The following is a 16,826-nucleotide window of genomic DNA, read 5'->3' on the forward strand; positions in this document are numbered from 1 at the left end:
ATGATACTGAAAATTCAGCTTTGATCACAGAAATATATGATCATTTAAAGTATAATAAATTGAAAACCCCTCCTGTCATTGCCCCTCATTTTATTTCAGGTAGTGATTTTTTAAAAATGGTTTTAGTTTTAGTTATTTGAAATATAGCACATTTAACTATGACAACCCTGGTGCTATGAGCATGAATGATTCCATAAGTCATGTGTGGCATTGAGAAGAAATGGGCTGTTAATCAGATGTACCATTTTCACATGCTGGACTTATCTATAGAGACCCGAAAATATCATAAAAACATCAAGCAAACTCCTAGCAACCAACTAGCAATAAAGCAAATATATATATATATATATATATATATATATATTCAGAATAGCAGAGACCTACTACCACTCATATTTTCTTAATTACAAAATTATTTATTTCAAAAACATATAGAATCAATCTTTGCTAGACTGTATTGAAGATCTTCTGGTCCAGTGCTGTGATGTGATGTCACTGGAGCTTCAATGAAAAATAAGAAAACATTTGAAGCACAAGTTTCATGCACAATCTAGACTGTATTCTTAAGGGTAAATCCATGCAATTTAGTGCATGTGAAAAGTGCACACTAAAATGTCCTGCTTTGCCTCTGTTGGCTTTGTTAATTAATGCCACCTCGCATTGGGGAGATGGAAAACATGGCTTGTTTTTAAAAAGGCATTTGCCAAGATTATCCGTGACGCTGTGTTTTGACTGCCATGAAGACGGCTGGAAAAGAGCTATTGTCTCATGCAGAACTCAGCCAAACACGTTTCATAGAGCAGGGTATGGTGTAAATGTTCTTCACGATATATGCCCTATGTAAGAAATGCTTTAAGGCTTCCACAGGCCAATGGCACGAACAAATCTTTTTTTTGCAGCCTCAATGTTATGCCACCACATGTTTCAGTGCACTGTTTGCATAACAGCTTCTGACAATCAATATGTTGCACATCAAATCTTCTATTGAGTCAGATTGTTTACGTTGCGGTTTGCGCGGAGCCGCTCTAATTGCTCAGTGCTGAAATGAGCATTAGCCGTGAACCTGTGATGTTTCTCTCTCTTTGAACGTCTCTCTGCGTGTCCAGACAGGTAGACGCGCATAAAACACACACGGTAGGCCCCTCAGACAAAAGCGAGCACAGGACATTGAAAATAACCCTATGAGGATTTTCAATGTACTTTCCCCAAAGTACACTTTTGAATGAGAAGTGAATATAAGACAAGTATGTGACTGTTACTGTTGGCACAGAAACTTTTTCTATCAACAGCAGAGGGTTACAAATGACTAGCAATATATTTGGATGTTTTAGGATTATTGCATGCTCAAATATTTGTAAAGAATTTTGTGCTAATATCAAACTAATATCATTCCAACATTTTTTGCTCTGTTCCAAAACTAGCCTTTTAAGTGAAAACGCAGTGGTTTTTTTGTTCTTCTACCAACCGCAATAGCTCTATTTATATGCTTCAATTACCACTAGATGATAAATATCAGCATTTTTTAGGGACAAAGGCAGTATGTCTCTATAGAATAGATTAACAGTAGGGTAGCCAATTTCAAAACACTTTTTCTTTTACTGGTTGAAACTCTTCAACCTCAGGTCTCAGGAAGTCTCAAGATCAAAAATGTTCGTCTAATCAAAGCTTTCAGTCCAAATGCAATGATACGATGTTCTAATAAAGAGCAGTCGCCTTTTACAGTTCCTCCTGAACCAAAACAACGAGCATATGCTGCATTCATCTTCCCCAGGGCTCCCTTGCAAAAGAGATTTAAATATCTCAATGGGACTTCATTTGGTAATAATGATAAATAAAAATGTTGTAACCGCAATTATAAGATGGCACGATTTTTGCGTTTCTATGTCAGCACTATCAATGCTCAAATGAATCTGCAGCAGTCAGGTGGCACAACTAGAGCTCTGTAAGTTGTTTATGTTCGGTATGTATTGTACTTTAAGACGTGATGTAATTGAACTCTGTCTGTCACGACGCTTAGCAGACTGCGTTCATGTGTTTTTTTTTTAAGGAGGCGTGGCTTGGAGGCGTGCTGAAGTGAGGGAGGGATCTCATGCTTTCAAATCTGACTGGCTATAGCCACTCCGATTTAATTGCCTACCCTACCTTTAAAGAACAGTTCATTCCTAATTTACTCATCTTTTTGCCATTCGGGACCTATGAACACAAAAGAAGATATTTATAAATTCAATATATAAACTCAATTCAAGTATTATTATTGTAAGTTGTGTGTTTTCCCTTTGAGTTTTGTTTTTCTATGCATTTTTTCTGCATAGTAAAATAAAAACTGTAGTTGTTTTGTCAGATAAAATACCTTAAGTTTAGTGTTCCATTAAATATGTTCTCCTGTTTTTATGGTTCAATTGAACTTGTAGAGTCAGTAAAAATATCCTCTCCAAACAAAAATATAGTTACCAGTAAAATTGTGAAATATTATTACAATTTAAGAAAAAATAAAAATAATAAATATATATATGAATATTCTTTAAAATGTCATTTATTTCTGTTTTCAGCATCATTACTCCAGTCTTCAGTGTCTCATGATTGTTCAGAAATCATTCTATTATGATTTGCTACTCAAGAAACATAATTTTTATATTTTTGTAGAAAGCATGATTTTTTAAAGGATTTTTTTTTTTTGCAGAATTTAGTCAATTTAAAGGATTATTGCTGAATAAAAAAGCCCAAACTTTTCAAGAGTAGTCCACACACACACTGACCCTTGTGGATTAACCCCAATTGTGTCATTACAACAGAACAGACGCAATCTGACCTCCAGTAAAACGTGTAGTTTTCAGGGAGCATTGCAACTAATCTGACCAGAAAGATACACAGATCATCTTCAGTGTTAGAGCCGCGCCAGGATTCTGGCCTGTGGAGACACAAATCGACCTAATGTGCATGTTGTATTTATGATGCACATGAGCCAAATAGAAGATTTTTTGTTCGTCCTCACCAATTACCCTACGGCATCGAGCCTGTCTGGCCCCAGATCACCCCTCACACAAATACGTGTTGGCCCTGAAATAAAAGTTTGGTTGTTTGGTAGTTGTACGGATGCATGGTGTCTGATTGTTGCAGTCGGCCCATCGATATATAAAGCTCTAGTAGCATGTGTGCCCCTTCTTGGCGTAGTTGACTTCCTGAAGCTTGGAACACACGGACCACACAGGAGACTGGCAAACCTCCAGCGCTGCTTGGCTGCCGTCAGCTTTCTCCATTTCTCTCCCCCTCTCCGTCTACTTCTGATCCTTTGACTGAGCGGGCGTTCGGCCTCGTCCTGTCCTTAAAAAGCTTTTTTCCTCCCCTTGCTAATTTCGCGAGATCTGCCATGTGAAATAATCCATTGTTTCACTCTTCAGAGGAGTAGGCCCTCCGCGGCACAGCAATTAAAGAAATGAAATCTAGACGGATGTATGTTTCCCTTTCTTCTTCCATGCGTTTTATTCCCCGTGTCGCCGAAGCGTGATTGATGCTCTCTGACGGCTCTGGCTGATATTTGATGTTGAAAGCGTGCTGGTGTTTAACGAGCACAGGGTGTTATTGTGGGTCACGCCGCTATCATATGGCAATTTAACATGCAGGCGGAGGTTTCTCCAGCGTTACGGACACACAGTGTTTATACACCCGTATTATTTACCACGCCGTCTTTTCATTAAAAACAAAGAAAACCCTAAGATTCCTTTCAAGGATATAAACAAACCTCTAACCAGAACTATTAATCCTCTTTGGCATGAATGATACATTAAATTGCGTGTTACTTACGATTTTTGCCGGGCCCAAAAAAACGTATAGGCTTACACCACTTTTTAAAAGCTTGACCTGTTTTTTGAAGAAAAAATTATTATATAAAAAAACCTGTCTGAGTTCATTGAAATTAAAAAATTTAGTTAATGCAATGAACATTTTTGAGAATTGACAACCTTTATTCAAATATTATTAAAAGATTTTGTAAGCATATTAGGTCATTTTGTGTGCTTTATTTGTGATGACAGTGAAAGAAATTGTGACAAATTGTGCTTTATTTTAATGATTTATCACATTTTTTATGTGGTTCAGATACAATAATATTTTGAGTTTCTATTTATTAAACCAATTTCTTTCATTGTATCAACTCAAATTTTTAATTTCAATAAACTCACACTTTTAAAGCAACCAGGTTACTTACTTTAAGTTAAAGCAACACATTTTTACAGTAAACTTTTGAGCATGATGCATTAAATTGATCAAAAGTAACTGATTTCATGTAAACTTTTTTTCATTGGATTGGTTTGCAAAATAATAAATGAAGCAGCACAACTGTTTTCAACATTGATAATAATAAGAACCATTAGTGAGCAGTAAATTAGCATATTCAAATGATTTCTGCAGGATCATGTGACACTGAAGACTGGAGTAATGATGCTGAAAATTCAGCTTTGATCACAGGATTTTACATTTTAAAATATATTCAAATAGAAAACAGTTCATTTAAGGTGTAATAATATTTTACAATATTACTGTTTTTACTGTATTTTTGATCAAATAAATGTAGGCTTGGTGAGCAGAAGGGACAACCATCCATAACATGTCAGCGAGTTCAGTAGGGAATAACATAATTTGTTTCGCTTGCCAGAGCAGTTTTGCTTTTCAGCCTTAAATTAAATCTAACATTCCAAATTTTTGCCTTAACAGGATCTTTTTTACTTTATTGGAGAGGTGTTCATTTGGATATTTGAGCTCCACCGTTGAGAGATATTTTTGGCACTGATATAAACATAAGAGAATTCTGCGTGCCTCATAGGATGTGAGCATTAGGGATTTTCCTCTCCTTCATGCTGAATCATTCGCATCCCTTTTTTTTTCATTATGGAAATGTAGGATTGGACTTCCAAATGTCTTTAGCTTCTGTCCTCTCCAGCGGTGCTGAGAACATGTTCATAAGACGCTTGACAGTGATGAATATGATATCCATTCGTGTAAGCTTGGGACTTAGGATAAAAGCATCTGCTAAATGCCATTAATGTAAATATTTGGGTTGTCAAACATTTCTATATGCATGTGTCCCTTCCATAGTTTCAGAATTGTAATCAAAAGTCAAAATCTCATGATGAACTTTGCTCATGAAAATCTTAAAAAAGGTCTCTAAAAAGTTCCATTCTTATGACAGCGTCTGCTTTCTCAATAAATCATCTTTAGTGTTCTCCATTAGGTTATTAAAAAGCAATATACTCTGAACTGAACTGACTTGAGCTGAAAAATTAAAAACTTTTTTTTGTTTTTATGTTGGTTTAACTTAAAAAAGTAAGTAACCTGGTTACCTTAAAATTTTGAGTTTATTGAAATTAAAAATTTGAGTTGATACAATGAAGGAAATTTGTTTAATAAATAGAAACTCGAATAGAAAAATAGAAAATATTATTGTATCTGAACCACATAAAAAGTTTCACTGCGTCATCAGAAATAAAACACACACAATTACCCAATATGCTTACAAAATCTTTTATTATTTTTTTAATAAAGGTTGTAGAATCTCAAAAAAGTTAATTGTATTAACTCAAATTTTTAATTTCAATGAACTCAAAATTTTAAGATGTCCATATGATTCAGCAGAATTTGTCTCATAGTTGATGAAGACCGCATCAAATATTCCTATCTATTTCCGTGAAACTGCTTTGAAGCAATAGCAGAATCTAAAAAAAAAAAAAAAAAAAAAAAAAAAAACACAATTTGTGAAAAAAGTATGTCTGAATTATATACTACACGTGTATACTATATAGTACATACATTTTTAGCTGTTGTGGAGTAATTATTTATTCAAAATAAGCACCTACTCAAGAGAGTATGCTATTTCGGATGCAGCCGGTGTGTCAGACAAAGGAGATACTCAAAATGTGCATTGTTGGAGAGGCACTAGGATCAGGTTTGAGAACCACTGCTGTATTGTATAAAGCGCTATAAAAATAAAGGTGACTTGACTTGAGTTTGTTTGACTCACAAAGACTTTTACATAAATGTATTCATCAGTGGTTTGCATTATGTAACCCTCACTGATATTTACAGCCACAGCAACTATACTTTTTTCCCACGTTTCACAGACAAGGCTTAAAGAGTTAGTTACACAAAAAATTTAATCAGCCCATGATTTACTCACCCTCAAGCCATCTTAGGTGTATATGACATTCTTCTTTCAGACGATTACAATCAGTTATCAAGCTTTATAATGTCCAAAATTTAAAACCCAAAAGTGCATCCATCCATTAAAAAAGTACTCCACATGGCTCCATATTTAATACGTTATAAAGTAAAATATCTAGCTTCCTACAAGACGGCCTACCGTATTCAACTTAGGAAAAAGCATAACATGGACGTAGCATATGCCTTTTGAACTGAGAGAGGTGTAGACTTTATTTGTAAGTTAAATACGAAAGACGGTCTGCCGCAAGCTATATATTTTACTTTATAAAGTTTTAAATAAGGATATTTTTCACTTCAGAAGGCCGTTATTAACCCACTGGAGTCGTGTGGAGTACTTTTATAAAGGATCAATGCACTTTTTTGGACTTTAAATTTTGGACTGTCATTATAAAGCTTGGATTAATCAGGACATTTTTGAATATAACTCCAACTGTTTTCGTCTAAAAGAAAACTGTCATATACAGCTAGGATGGCTTGAGGGTGAGCAGATTATGGGATCATTTTCATTTTTGGGTGAACGTATTTTGGTAAGTCTAGTCCTAGACTAAAATGCATGTTTGAGCTGTCTTAACTCAATGCAGCATATTTTAAAATATGTCAATGCCATTGTTTTGTCTCAAGATGTACACCAGTAATGTTTTTTGTCAGGTTTATAAAAGCAACTGAAATGTCTGAAATGCAGAGGTGGACAAAGTAAATAACTTCATTACTTGAGTAAAAGTAAAAGTACTGCTGGTCAAATATTACTTTGTTACAGGTGAAAGGTCTAAAAACTGATTTTTACTTGAGTAAAAGTACAGAAATATTTGCTTTTAAAAGTACTTAAGTATCAAAAGTAAACTTTTTTATGTCAATGCATTATTTTATTATTGTTGTATTGTTGTATAAATGCACTTTATGCCATCATGGTTTAAGCCAGTCAGTGATGCTCCATCCGACATACTAGTATGTGACTACCGTAAACTCATTTAAATACTTGTATAAAAGTTACAACGCTCTTTGCAAAGCTGCTGTCACTTTAAGGCAGAATGCACGGATCCAATACACTGATACACATCCGATATTTTCCCAACTTACTCTTTTTAAGAGACTGGTTTACTCTTACCTTTATCCCAGTCAGACATTTAAAAAATAAATAAAAGTAAGTATTTAAAAAAGTTTAAAAACGTGAAAAAAGTTGAAGCATATAATTTAAAAAAGTATATTACAATGAAACTAATCTTTAATCTTTCAGAAAACTTTCTAAGTATGCCCATGCACACACTGCCCCGAGGAACCGTCTTCTTGCATTTTTCTATAAACTGATTAGTGTTAGGGAAACTTCACATGATTACAAGAGTGATTACTGTTAGGTTGTCAAAAAAAAAAAAGAACATAAGAAAAAAATCATCAACTGACTTTCAAAGTTGCTACAGAAACGACTTTCGACTTTCAGGACCTTGATAAAAATATAGTGGAGTAAAAAGTACGATAATTGTCTTTTAAAGGTAGTGAAGTTAAATTCATAAGTTTCCAGAAAAAATTATATACTTAAGTAAAGTACAAAAAGTGTACTCAAAAAGTGTACTTAAGTACAGTACTTAAGAAAATGTACTTAGTTACTGTCCACCTCTGCCGAAATATAGCTAAGTTCTTCTTCTGACTTAATCTAAGGCTTGTATGTGACACTGGAGCCTTTATCTTTTGTAAATTTAAATTTGGGGGAAGTATTGGCAGATTCGGTCACTCTTAATAACATAAATATAGAGCAAGCAGCTCACCTTCATGCGCGCACACACACACACACACACACACACACACACACACACACACACACACACACACACACACACACACACACACACACACACACACACACACACACACACACACACACACACACACAGGGGCCGTATTCATGGCTTAAACTAAATTAACCTGGTTCCCTTTTATTGATTGTTTCTTTTATAGCATAGTGAGAGGGAATACTTTCAGGGAATTACTCACGCTCCCGACGCAAAGTGCTCTTGTGTGCAGCCGGTGAATGAGGAGCTGTGTTTGCTCAACCGAACTCCAGAGCACAATCAGGTTTTGCGAGATTGAAAGTAGCGAACCAACTGGAGAGCAGCCAAGCTGCTGCAGGAGTTTCTCTTTTCTTCTGTGTGATATTTACTTTACAAGCTATTCAGGGCAACCGACCGGGGCTAGACAGACAAGCGTGGAAAAAAAGACTCACAAAGTCCCTCTTTAACACTTATTCTTCTTAAGTATTGACACAACAGTGCGGTCCCAATGAACTCAGGTCCTTTAGTAGAGATGTTGAGCTCTGTATGGACTGGAAAGGGTGGTTCATGTGTGATCGGTCCGAGCCGGGAAGGGGGTGGACGTGGGGGCATGGCGTGACTCGTACTCTTTATTGCAGGATAGAGGATTGAGTCTGTCCTCTTTTATGGGAAATGAATGAATAAACATTGGCGGGTCATGCTTTTGTCATGACTCACAGACATACTTTCAAGCATTATAGGAATAATAGGGAAATAAAGCAGTTGTGTAATTTGACTGAGAATTCTTTTGGATGAACGCCACGGTGTAAAACAACAACATGTACGGGCAGGTAGAAAGTTGATTTACTTCCCCTCCTTTTGTGTGCTGGTCGCTATTGTGAAAACTGAGATCTCTGTGATTAGAGATGCAGAGATCGCTGATGAATCTGACCAAACGCTCATCTGCACATTTGTCTCGCTGTGTTGTTTGATAAATAATTAAGTTTAATTGTTGGTTGTCCATTAAAGGGACAGTTCACCCAAATGTGAAACATTTACTCATGCTAGAAAAAAAATGTCTATGAATGTACCATAAAATTTATGGTAAAAAAGCATCATAATGCATTTTATACGACCTGTGTGAAACATTTTCACGTCTTCTGATGTCATACAGTAATTTTTGGTAGGCACAGAGGAACAGTCATTTTAATCTTGCCGTCGACTGTAGATCTCGGATCTCACTCAGATTAAAAAAAAAAAATTTTTGGTCTGTTTCTCCACAAATCTATCTGGTTTCAACCAATGTAAGGTTATGTGGATGATGAATTATTTGGTGAACTGTCCCTTTAAGAGTGTAGTTTACCCATAATTTATGCACTTTGTCATATTTTGGGTAATCTACTTTCAGAGAATGAATGTAAAAAGTACCATGAAAAAAGTCCATATGACTTATGAAGCAATACGATTGCTTTGTGTTCAAAAGTTATTTGAGTTCTGAACTCTCATAGGCTCATTTGCATCTGTTCATCACACAACACTATAATATAACTTCAAAAGCCCTGAAATATAGAAAAAATATAGAAAAGCATACTAATGACATTTTAGAAAATCTATACACTTCGCTTTCCCATAAGTAAACAGTGATCAAACATCTTAAAACTACCATAAAAATGCCCCAATGTTACTTTTATTGCAAGTGTTCTGAAGCAATGTATTGAAATGTATGTTCTTAATGGAGCTCTGAAATCTCATTTGTTCATTTGGTTCTGTTCGTCACACAAAACTATCGTACGACTTCGAAAGATTTAAGAAAGCTATAGTTTTACAGTGCTTCATTCGTTTCATCTGTTTAAAAACAAAGAGCAGCATCTCTTTTAGAGTTTTTTGGAAGAAAGAAAAACATAGGTTTGCGACAACATGAGGGTGAGTAAAGGATGACAGAATGTTCATAATTTGGTGAACTATCCCTTTAAGAGTGAAATGTGCCCCAAAATGATAGTTCGCTCATCATTTATTCACTCTAATGTCAGTGTGGGATATTTTGGGCAATCGACAAACTTGCTCTTTTCCATACAGTGATCCAAAAATGACAGAAACACCACAAATCACATAAATGAAAATGTGACTTTTGGGCTTTATTGCAAGTGTTCTGAAGCCATACGATATATTTTAACTTGTTATTTGTCTTTCACATTACTTCAGAAAGACTTTAAATATGGAAATATTAAATATTTTAGAGTGTGTGTTTTTTTTTTTTTTTTTTAAATGCTACATCCCCAATCCCAATCCCCTTTAAACATTCAGGTTTGGAACAACACGAGGCTGTGCAGATGATAGAGTTAAACATTTTTGGGTGAACTATCCCTTTAAAGTTGGCCAGAATCGAGCAGTGGTGTATTAACTGCAATTTCTGTCTGATATTGTTCGGTAGGACACAGACAGAAACTGGAAGACCCCCCAAAACCGCCGCTGTTCTCCGAGCGCCTGAGCGAGTTAGAGCGTTTACGCCAGACCACCATGAGAGTTGCCGTGCAAACCCAGAGTCCCCGGCCTTCTCTCAACGCCACGCCGAACTCCTTCAATCCACAGGGGCAAACTCAGATCTCAGGTAAACCGGCCCAGGCATTTTCCTTTCCCTTTAAAGCAGCTATTTTAGCCTGTCTGGCCGTCGGCCTTCCTCTGGCGTGATATTTAATGGCGAGTCGTTCGGTTTGTGTACTGTACAAACATCTGTATTTGGAGAACAGGTAGGTTTATTCAAAGCAACGTCTAGGCCTGATTTGCCGTAGATAAGCCTGCAAAGATAAAAGAGAGGAAAGCTACATGATGCAAGAAATAGAAATGTCATACAGTGGTTTTCAGAGTGAATCAAATTCAAACAGGAGATACCGATGGACGTGCCAAGTCTGACAGGCTCAAAACCTTTGTCTACTTTTCCCGGAATGAGACATTATCTTTGTTTGGGATTGGCTGCTTACAACACCTTAAAGGGATAGTTCACCCAGAAATGAAGACTCATTATTTACTCACCCTTATCTCGTCCCAAACCTGAAACACAAAAGATGTTTTGAAGACTCTTTATGCTTTTCTTGGCCTCAAAACAACAAAAAAGTACTATAAAAGAACCTGTACTATATATTTTAAGTCTTCAGAAATCATATGATATTTTTAAGTGAGAAACAGACCCAAAATTAAATCTTCCCCAGCTCTGAAATAAAGCTCAACAGGTTCTGGCGAAGATTGATGAAGATTCCTCTATTTTTGTTCCACGGAAAAAATAACAGCTTACGGGTTTGGAACGACATGAGAGTGAGTAAATAATGACAGATTTTCATTTTTGGGTGAACTATTGATTTAATTCCATTACATTTGTCCAAATATTTTCATTAGCAGTTCCTGCTTCACCGATTGGAGCTTGGGGTATTTATACATATCTTTTTTTCTTTTTTTTTTGGTATCATATGTGCTCAGCTTTAGAGTTTGCATAATGTTTGCCATTCTCTTGGATGGTCTCCAGTCCCTCTCCTGTCAGAGCAGACGCTGTGTTTACTAGAATACTGTAGAAAGCAAACAGGAAACTGTTCTTGGCTCTGAATGTGATTAAGCTATTTACATACCATGGCCTTTTATACTAGTCAGCTCGGTCTTGGTCTTCAAATTGTTATAAAAAGAAAGGTCAACCTCTTTGTGTGCACACAAAGTCTTTTTAAACGTGACTCATTATGAAGAACTCTTATAAGAGTGAATCTCTGTCCTAGTTACCCCCAAATTTAAAACTGTTCAAACTGAGTGGTTAATGTTGATTCTCATTATTTTAATATTTTGTGCTGATTTATATAATGATATGTATAAATTATATTTGTTTGATCAGCAAAAACATAATTAACATTAAAGGCAATACATATAATATATTAATAAAATATTATCATACAGTAAAATTACTAATTAATTCATGAAATTTCAATGGTGCAATTTTATTTGATTGTATTAAAAGTTCTATATTCTATATATAATGAGCAAAATATAATAACATGTATTAATAATTAATTTGATTAATAAAATGATTCATTTATTTATTAATTTAAAGCAGTATTAGGGTTGCCAACGCGATTATTTAATGTTATCTAATTAATCACACAATGTGGCGATTAATAAATCAAATTAATTGCACATCACATTTGGCTGAGAAATTGCCCCCAAAAGATCATTTAAACTTATTATTGTGTTAAATGAGAATATTATCAAATAGACATTACAAAAAAGTAGCTTTAGAACAATTTTTTTTAAAAATTTGATTCAGCATAGATTTTATAACAAATACAATGTTAGATTTCAATAGCCATGAGGGTGAATAAATAATGCTAGAATTTTTGTAATAATATGAAAAAATGTTATATTCAGAAATTCAATTTTCAATTTCAATTTCAATTTCAATTTATTTATATAGCACTATTAAAAACAACTACCGTTGACCAATACACGAAAGTCAATATAGAATAACATAGAACAACATAGAATAATAATAAAAACATGAAAAAAATAGCACTGCAAAAAACAACAAACAACATTCAAGACAGATAAATCATGAATTATAAGCCTTATCAAATAAAAATGTTTTTAACTGTGATTTAAAAATGGATAATGTAGGAGCAGTTCTAGTTTGTAAGAAATGAAGCACCACTGTGTGTTGCTGATGCAAAATTGAGCAAAAGCAGATATCATTGTGTCTAAAATATAACAATATTAATTTCTTATTTATTGAACTGGTCTATAAAATCAATATTATATTTGAACTTGTGTTATTCTGGACAAAAATATTACTTGTGTGAAACTGCTTAACTCATGCAGGGGCTTTTTGTCTTGATATCTCAAATTTTAGGGGCATTCTTCCCATAGTGAGTTGACCTGTTCGCACAGCCCATATATATATATATTTGATGCTATTGGTTCTGTCTTTGACTGGTGTCGTCTTATGTATCATCTTCACAGATCCGAGGCAGGCACAATCCTCTCCGCCCTGGTCCTACGAGCAGCCGTACACTCCTTACCTGAGCCAAATGACATCTCCCTCCATCCACTCCACCACCCCGCTGTCCTCCACCCGCGCCACGGGCCTGCCCACCATCAGCGACGTGCCAAGACGCCTCTCAGGTACACAAACATAAACCCAAAAGAGAACTTAATCATTTCCAATGTTTCTTTTAGACAAGATTATTAATAGCCGAACAAATGGAGACTTTTGTTTAAGTTTCCACCAGATTTCAGAAAAGACCAAACAACGTCTCACACTTTGCTCAGATGGACAAAGTCTGCCAGATCAGTCAAATATTTCTCAACAAGAGCAAATAATCAGCAAATAATATAGTTCTATACTCTTATGGTGTTACAATGGTGTCTATTTTTGTGCCTCCTAAAGGTATTGTATGACAAAAATCAAGTCCAAATTGATATTCAAAGTCCAAATGTAGTTTTTCAGACTGTAACTACAAACATCAACGTCATATAGAGACTCGTTTTTATTACCCAATCAATCAAAGATGGATAAAAATCAAGCCCCGCCCTACCTTTTTAGCATGAAATATCCCATTTCACACACATGCACATCAGATTACAGAAGTAACATGAGTTGCAAATAGCATTTCACTAGTTTCATTTAATAGACTGCATGAATCATAACAGAGATGTAAAAGAACAGCCTCAGAGAATAAAATTCTCCTATGGGCCTAATCGTTTTCTCAGTCAACCTCTCATTTCAGAAATGTGGGAAATAAAGTGTCTTAACGTGTCTGTATTTACTTTCCTACCTGATCGTGTTAGCCGTGAACATTTGTCCAAACACTCATTCGCTTCTTTCTCCGCTGAAGTCAAATCAAAGCATTTTTCCAGCGTTAACTTTCTGCTTTGTAAGCGTTTGTTACGTCGCCTGTGGGCAAATGTCTTCCAAGCAATAGCACCTTTAAAAATAAAGGGCATTTGAAAGAATATCTCCACTAACCCCCGTCCTCTCCAATGGAGTCTTTGAACTCGACTCTCTTTTGAAATACCTTAAAAAGGAAAAAGTGTGTCTGACTCATGAACCTCAAAAGGTAGTTAGTGCATAATGTGGCCATGGGCTTAAAATGTATATGAATGCAAGGAAATTGTATGGCCCCTAGAATATTTTGTTGTATCATATTTAAACATGCAATATATCAGATTTATCAAAAGAAAAAAAAACAGAGCCTCTGCTTTTAAAAAAAGAAAAAATTTGCCAAAATTGCCTAATTATACTACAACCTCTCTTTTTGTGAAGAAAAAGTACATACTTTTGAGTGTGTATCAGAAGAGAAGAAAAGCTTTGGAACATAGCCCTTCATCATATTTAACGGACAGCTCTGACGCTTGGTTATGCATCCTGTCACCGTTTAAACTGCCCTGTCAATCATCATCACAGTTTAAATCCTACACATTCAATTGAATTGAATTTCCTACCATATCAGAGAGAAATGTTGCAGCACGTTGATCTGCCAGCCGTGGGTCTTTCATGCGGAGACTCTCCTCATGTGTTTTCAATTGAAATATAATGATCAGTTTACAAGTTAATGGCTAAATGTATCATTACAAAATTTCTCAATAATGTTGCAGATTAAATATAATGTGGATAATACTGAATAAAGATATTTTGGTCAAGTTAGATATTGATAATTATTCACTCAATCTACTTTGTCTAAAGCTCTCTATAGAGAAGTATACTTGACCGTCGGACTCCCATATCAGTCATGTTTGTAGTTTTTAACACTTTTTATCCACGTTTGTAGTTCTAATCGAATCCTCGTCCAACTCACAATCATTTGTGGGTAATATCAGCCATCAGTGTGTGTACGCATCAGCACTTGGGATTCTAACCGGAAACAGTAAACTCTCCGGGTTTCTTTGGAATACTCATTTCAACATACTATGATTTGGGATGTACTAATTCTATTTTCGAAAACTATTTAGGGCGGATAGTATGTGCATTGGGATGACATTTCATTCAGTAACATTAGGCCGTTTTGATTAATTTGCTGTTTGATGTCAATGATCGTGTTATTTTACATATGCATCTGCTTACATGCTTCTTTTTCACCTGTGTTTTGATCAGGAGATTCAGGACTCTTTCAGAAGATGCGTAATAGCGTTCCCCTACCGTATACCAGTGAATAATTCATATGAGCTCATAACAGTTGCTCGCACAATAATTACAAAAGAATGCTGTTTAAAATAGTTTTCGATGGGTTTTAGCTTTCCAAAAATATTTCTCATCAACTACCCAAAAGCTGTTGAGTCCAAACCTTTGGAAGAGTTTGCTGTGACTGTGCCTGAATTAATGAAATAGGCACCAGATTGTGGTCCACCCACCCTTTGGGGTTCATTTTGAAACAAACACACACAGCGTGGACGTTTTCTTTAATACACCTGTTTGACTCTCCGCCAGGTTGGTTTTTGAACTCTTTTTTTTTTCTTTCTTCCTTTCTTTTGGCTCCCCACCCTAACTGATTTCTTTGAGCCTGAAGCGAATGTGAAAGTTTAAATGACTTCTTGGTGTGGCTGCTTTTTGAACCCCGGCCAGCTGCCTCGTTGGGTTTGATTAGTTTAGATTTCACCCGGCTTTCATCTTGGAGATGTCAGCCTTTGTTCTTTCCTCAAAGAGACACACGCACCTCTTGGTCCTAACGCCCCCTATTCTTCCTCGGAGTGCCGCTGAATGGCTCAGCTTCGAGGAGACACGTCCCGAACGCATCGCACCCTCTGCAGCTGCTCTGTGGCGCTGCACGGCTATTCTTCTCCACTGTGGGCTCGTGTTACACCTTTCAGCCAGAGACCGGGTGACTGATAAGGATGCAGATGAAGGCATGAATAATATCACACAAAGAGCGATGAATTATCAGATTGGGATCACAGGACACTGGAGGACCATAAAGAACTTTGATTTTACCGGTTGTGAAAATCTGTTTAAGGAGGTGATTTAAAAGCACTTTGAAATATGCAATGACACAGAATGCATATAGAGATCAAATATATACCTAGAAAAAAGAAAACTAAAGTAGCTTTGGATAAATACATCTGCCAAGCAAATGTATTCTAAGGATCATGTACTCTAAGTACAAAAATATACCGTTGCTCTGAACCATGATAATCATAATAAACATAATATAAAAAAAAAAACATGTCTACTATAGTACCGAATGATTAAATGATTGAATGATCCTTTCAAAAAAGTACCATAATTTAGAAATATGTCTCTTATGCTCCCCAAGGCTGAATTTATTTAATCAAAAATGCAGTAAAACGGTAATAACATTTAAGATATTTTCTATTGTAATATATATATATATATATATATATATATATATATATATATATATATATATATATATATATATGTATATATATATATATATATATGTATATATATATATATATATATATATATATATATATATATATATATATATATATATATATATATTTCTGTGCTCAAAGCTGAATTTTCAGCATCATGACTCCAGTCTTCAGTGTCACATGATCCTAATATGATGATTTGCTGCTCAAGAAACATTACTTATTATTATCAATGTTGCAAAAAGTTTTCAAAACTTTTTGGAAACCATGATACTTCTTTTTAGGATTCATAGATGAATATAAAGTTTAAAAGAACAGCATTTATTTTAAACAAAAAATGTCACTTTTGATACATTTAATGCATGCTTGCTGAATAGAAGTATTAATTTATTTAGCGTAAATGCACAAAAACATACCAAATCCCATGATACGTGGCTTCCGTACCTCTTAATGTGTCTTCTCAAAGTAAGCAGGCATTCTTGTAGCAGGCTGCCCTGAAGCAACCTGAGG

General features: G+C 35.3%; 1 protein-coding gene across 2 annotated transcripts in view; it reads left to right on the top strand.

Annotated features, from left to right (window-relative positions):
- runx2a (RUNX family transcription factor 2a) overlaps positions 1–16,826 on the top strand; it is a 55,325-nt gene that overhangs the window by 27,065 nt on the left and 11,434 nt on the right. The window contains exons 4-5 of one of the 2 annotated variants that reach the window (XM_067456033.1): positions 10,387–10,563; positions 12,945–13,106. In XM_067456033.1, the coding sequence (XP_067312134.1) occupies positions 10,387–10,563; positions 12,945–13,106 (339 nt within the window). The remainder of the gene's footprint in view (positions 1–10,386; positions 10,564–12,944; positions 13,107–16,826) is intronic. The other variant, XM_067456034.1, reaches the window with a different exon arrangement.

This window comes from Pseudorasbora parva, chromosome 10, assembly GCF_024679245.1.
Source record: "Pseudorasbora parva isolate DD20220531a chromosome 10, ASM2467924v1, whole genome shotgun sequence".
NCBI classification, from domain to species: Eukaryota; Metazoa; Chordata; class Actinopteri; order Cypriniformes; family Gobionidae; genus Pseudorasbora; species Pseudorasbora parva.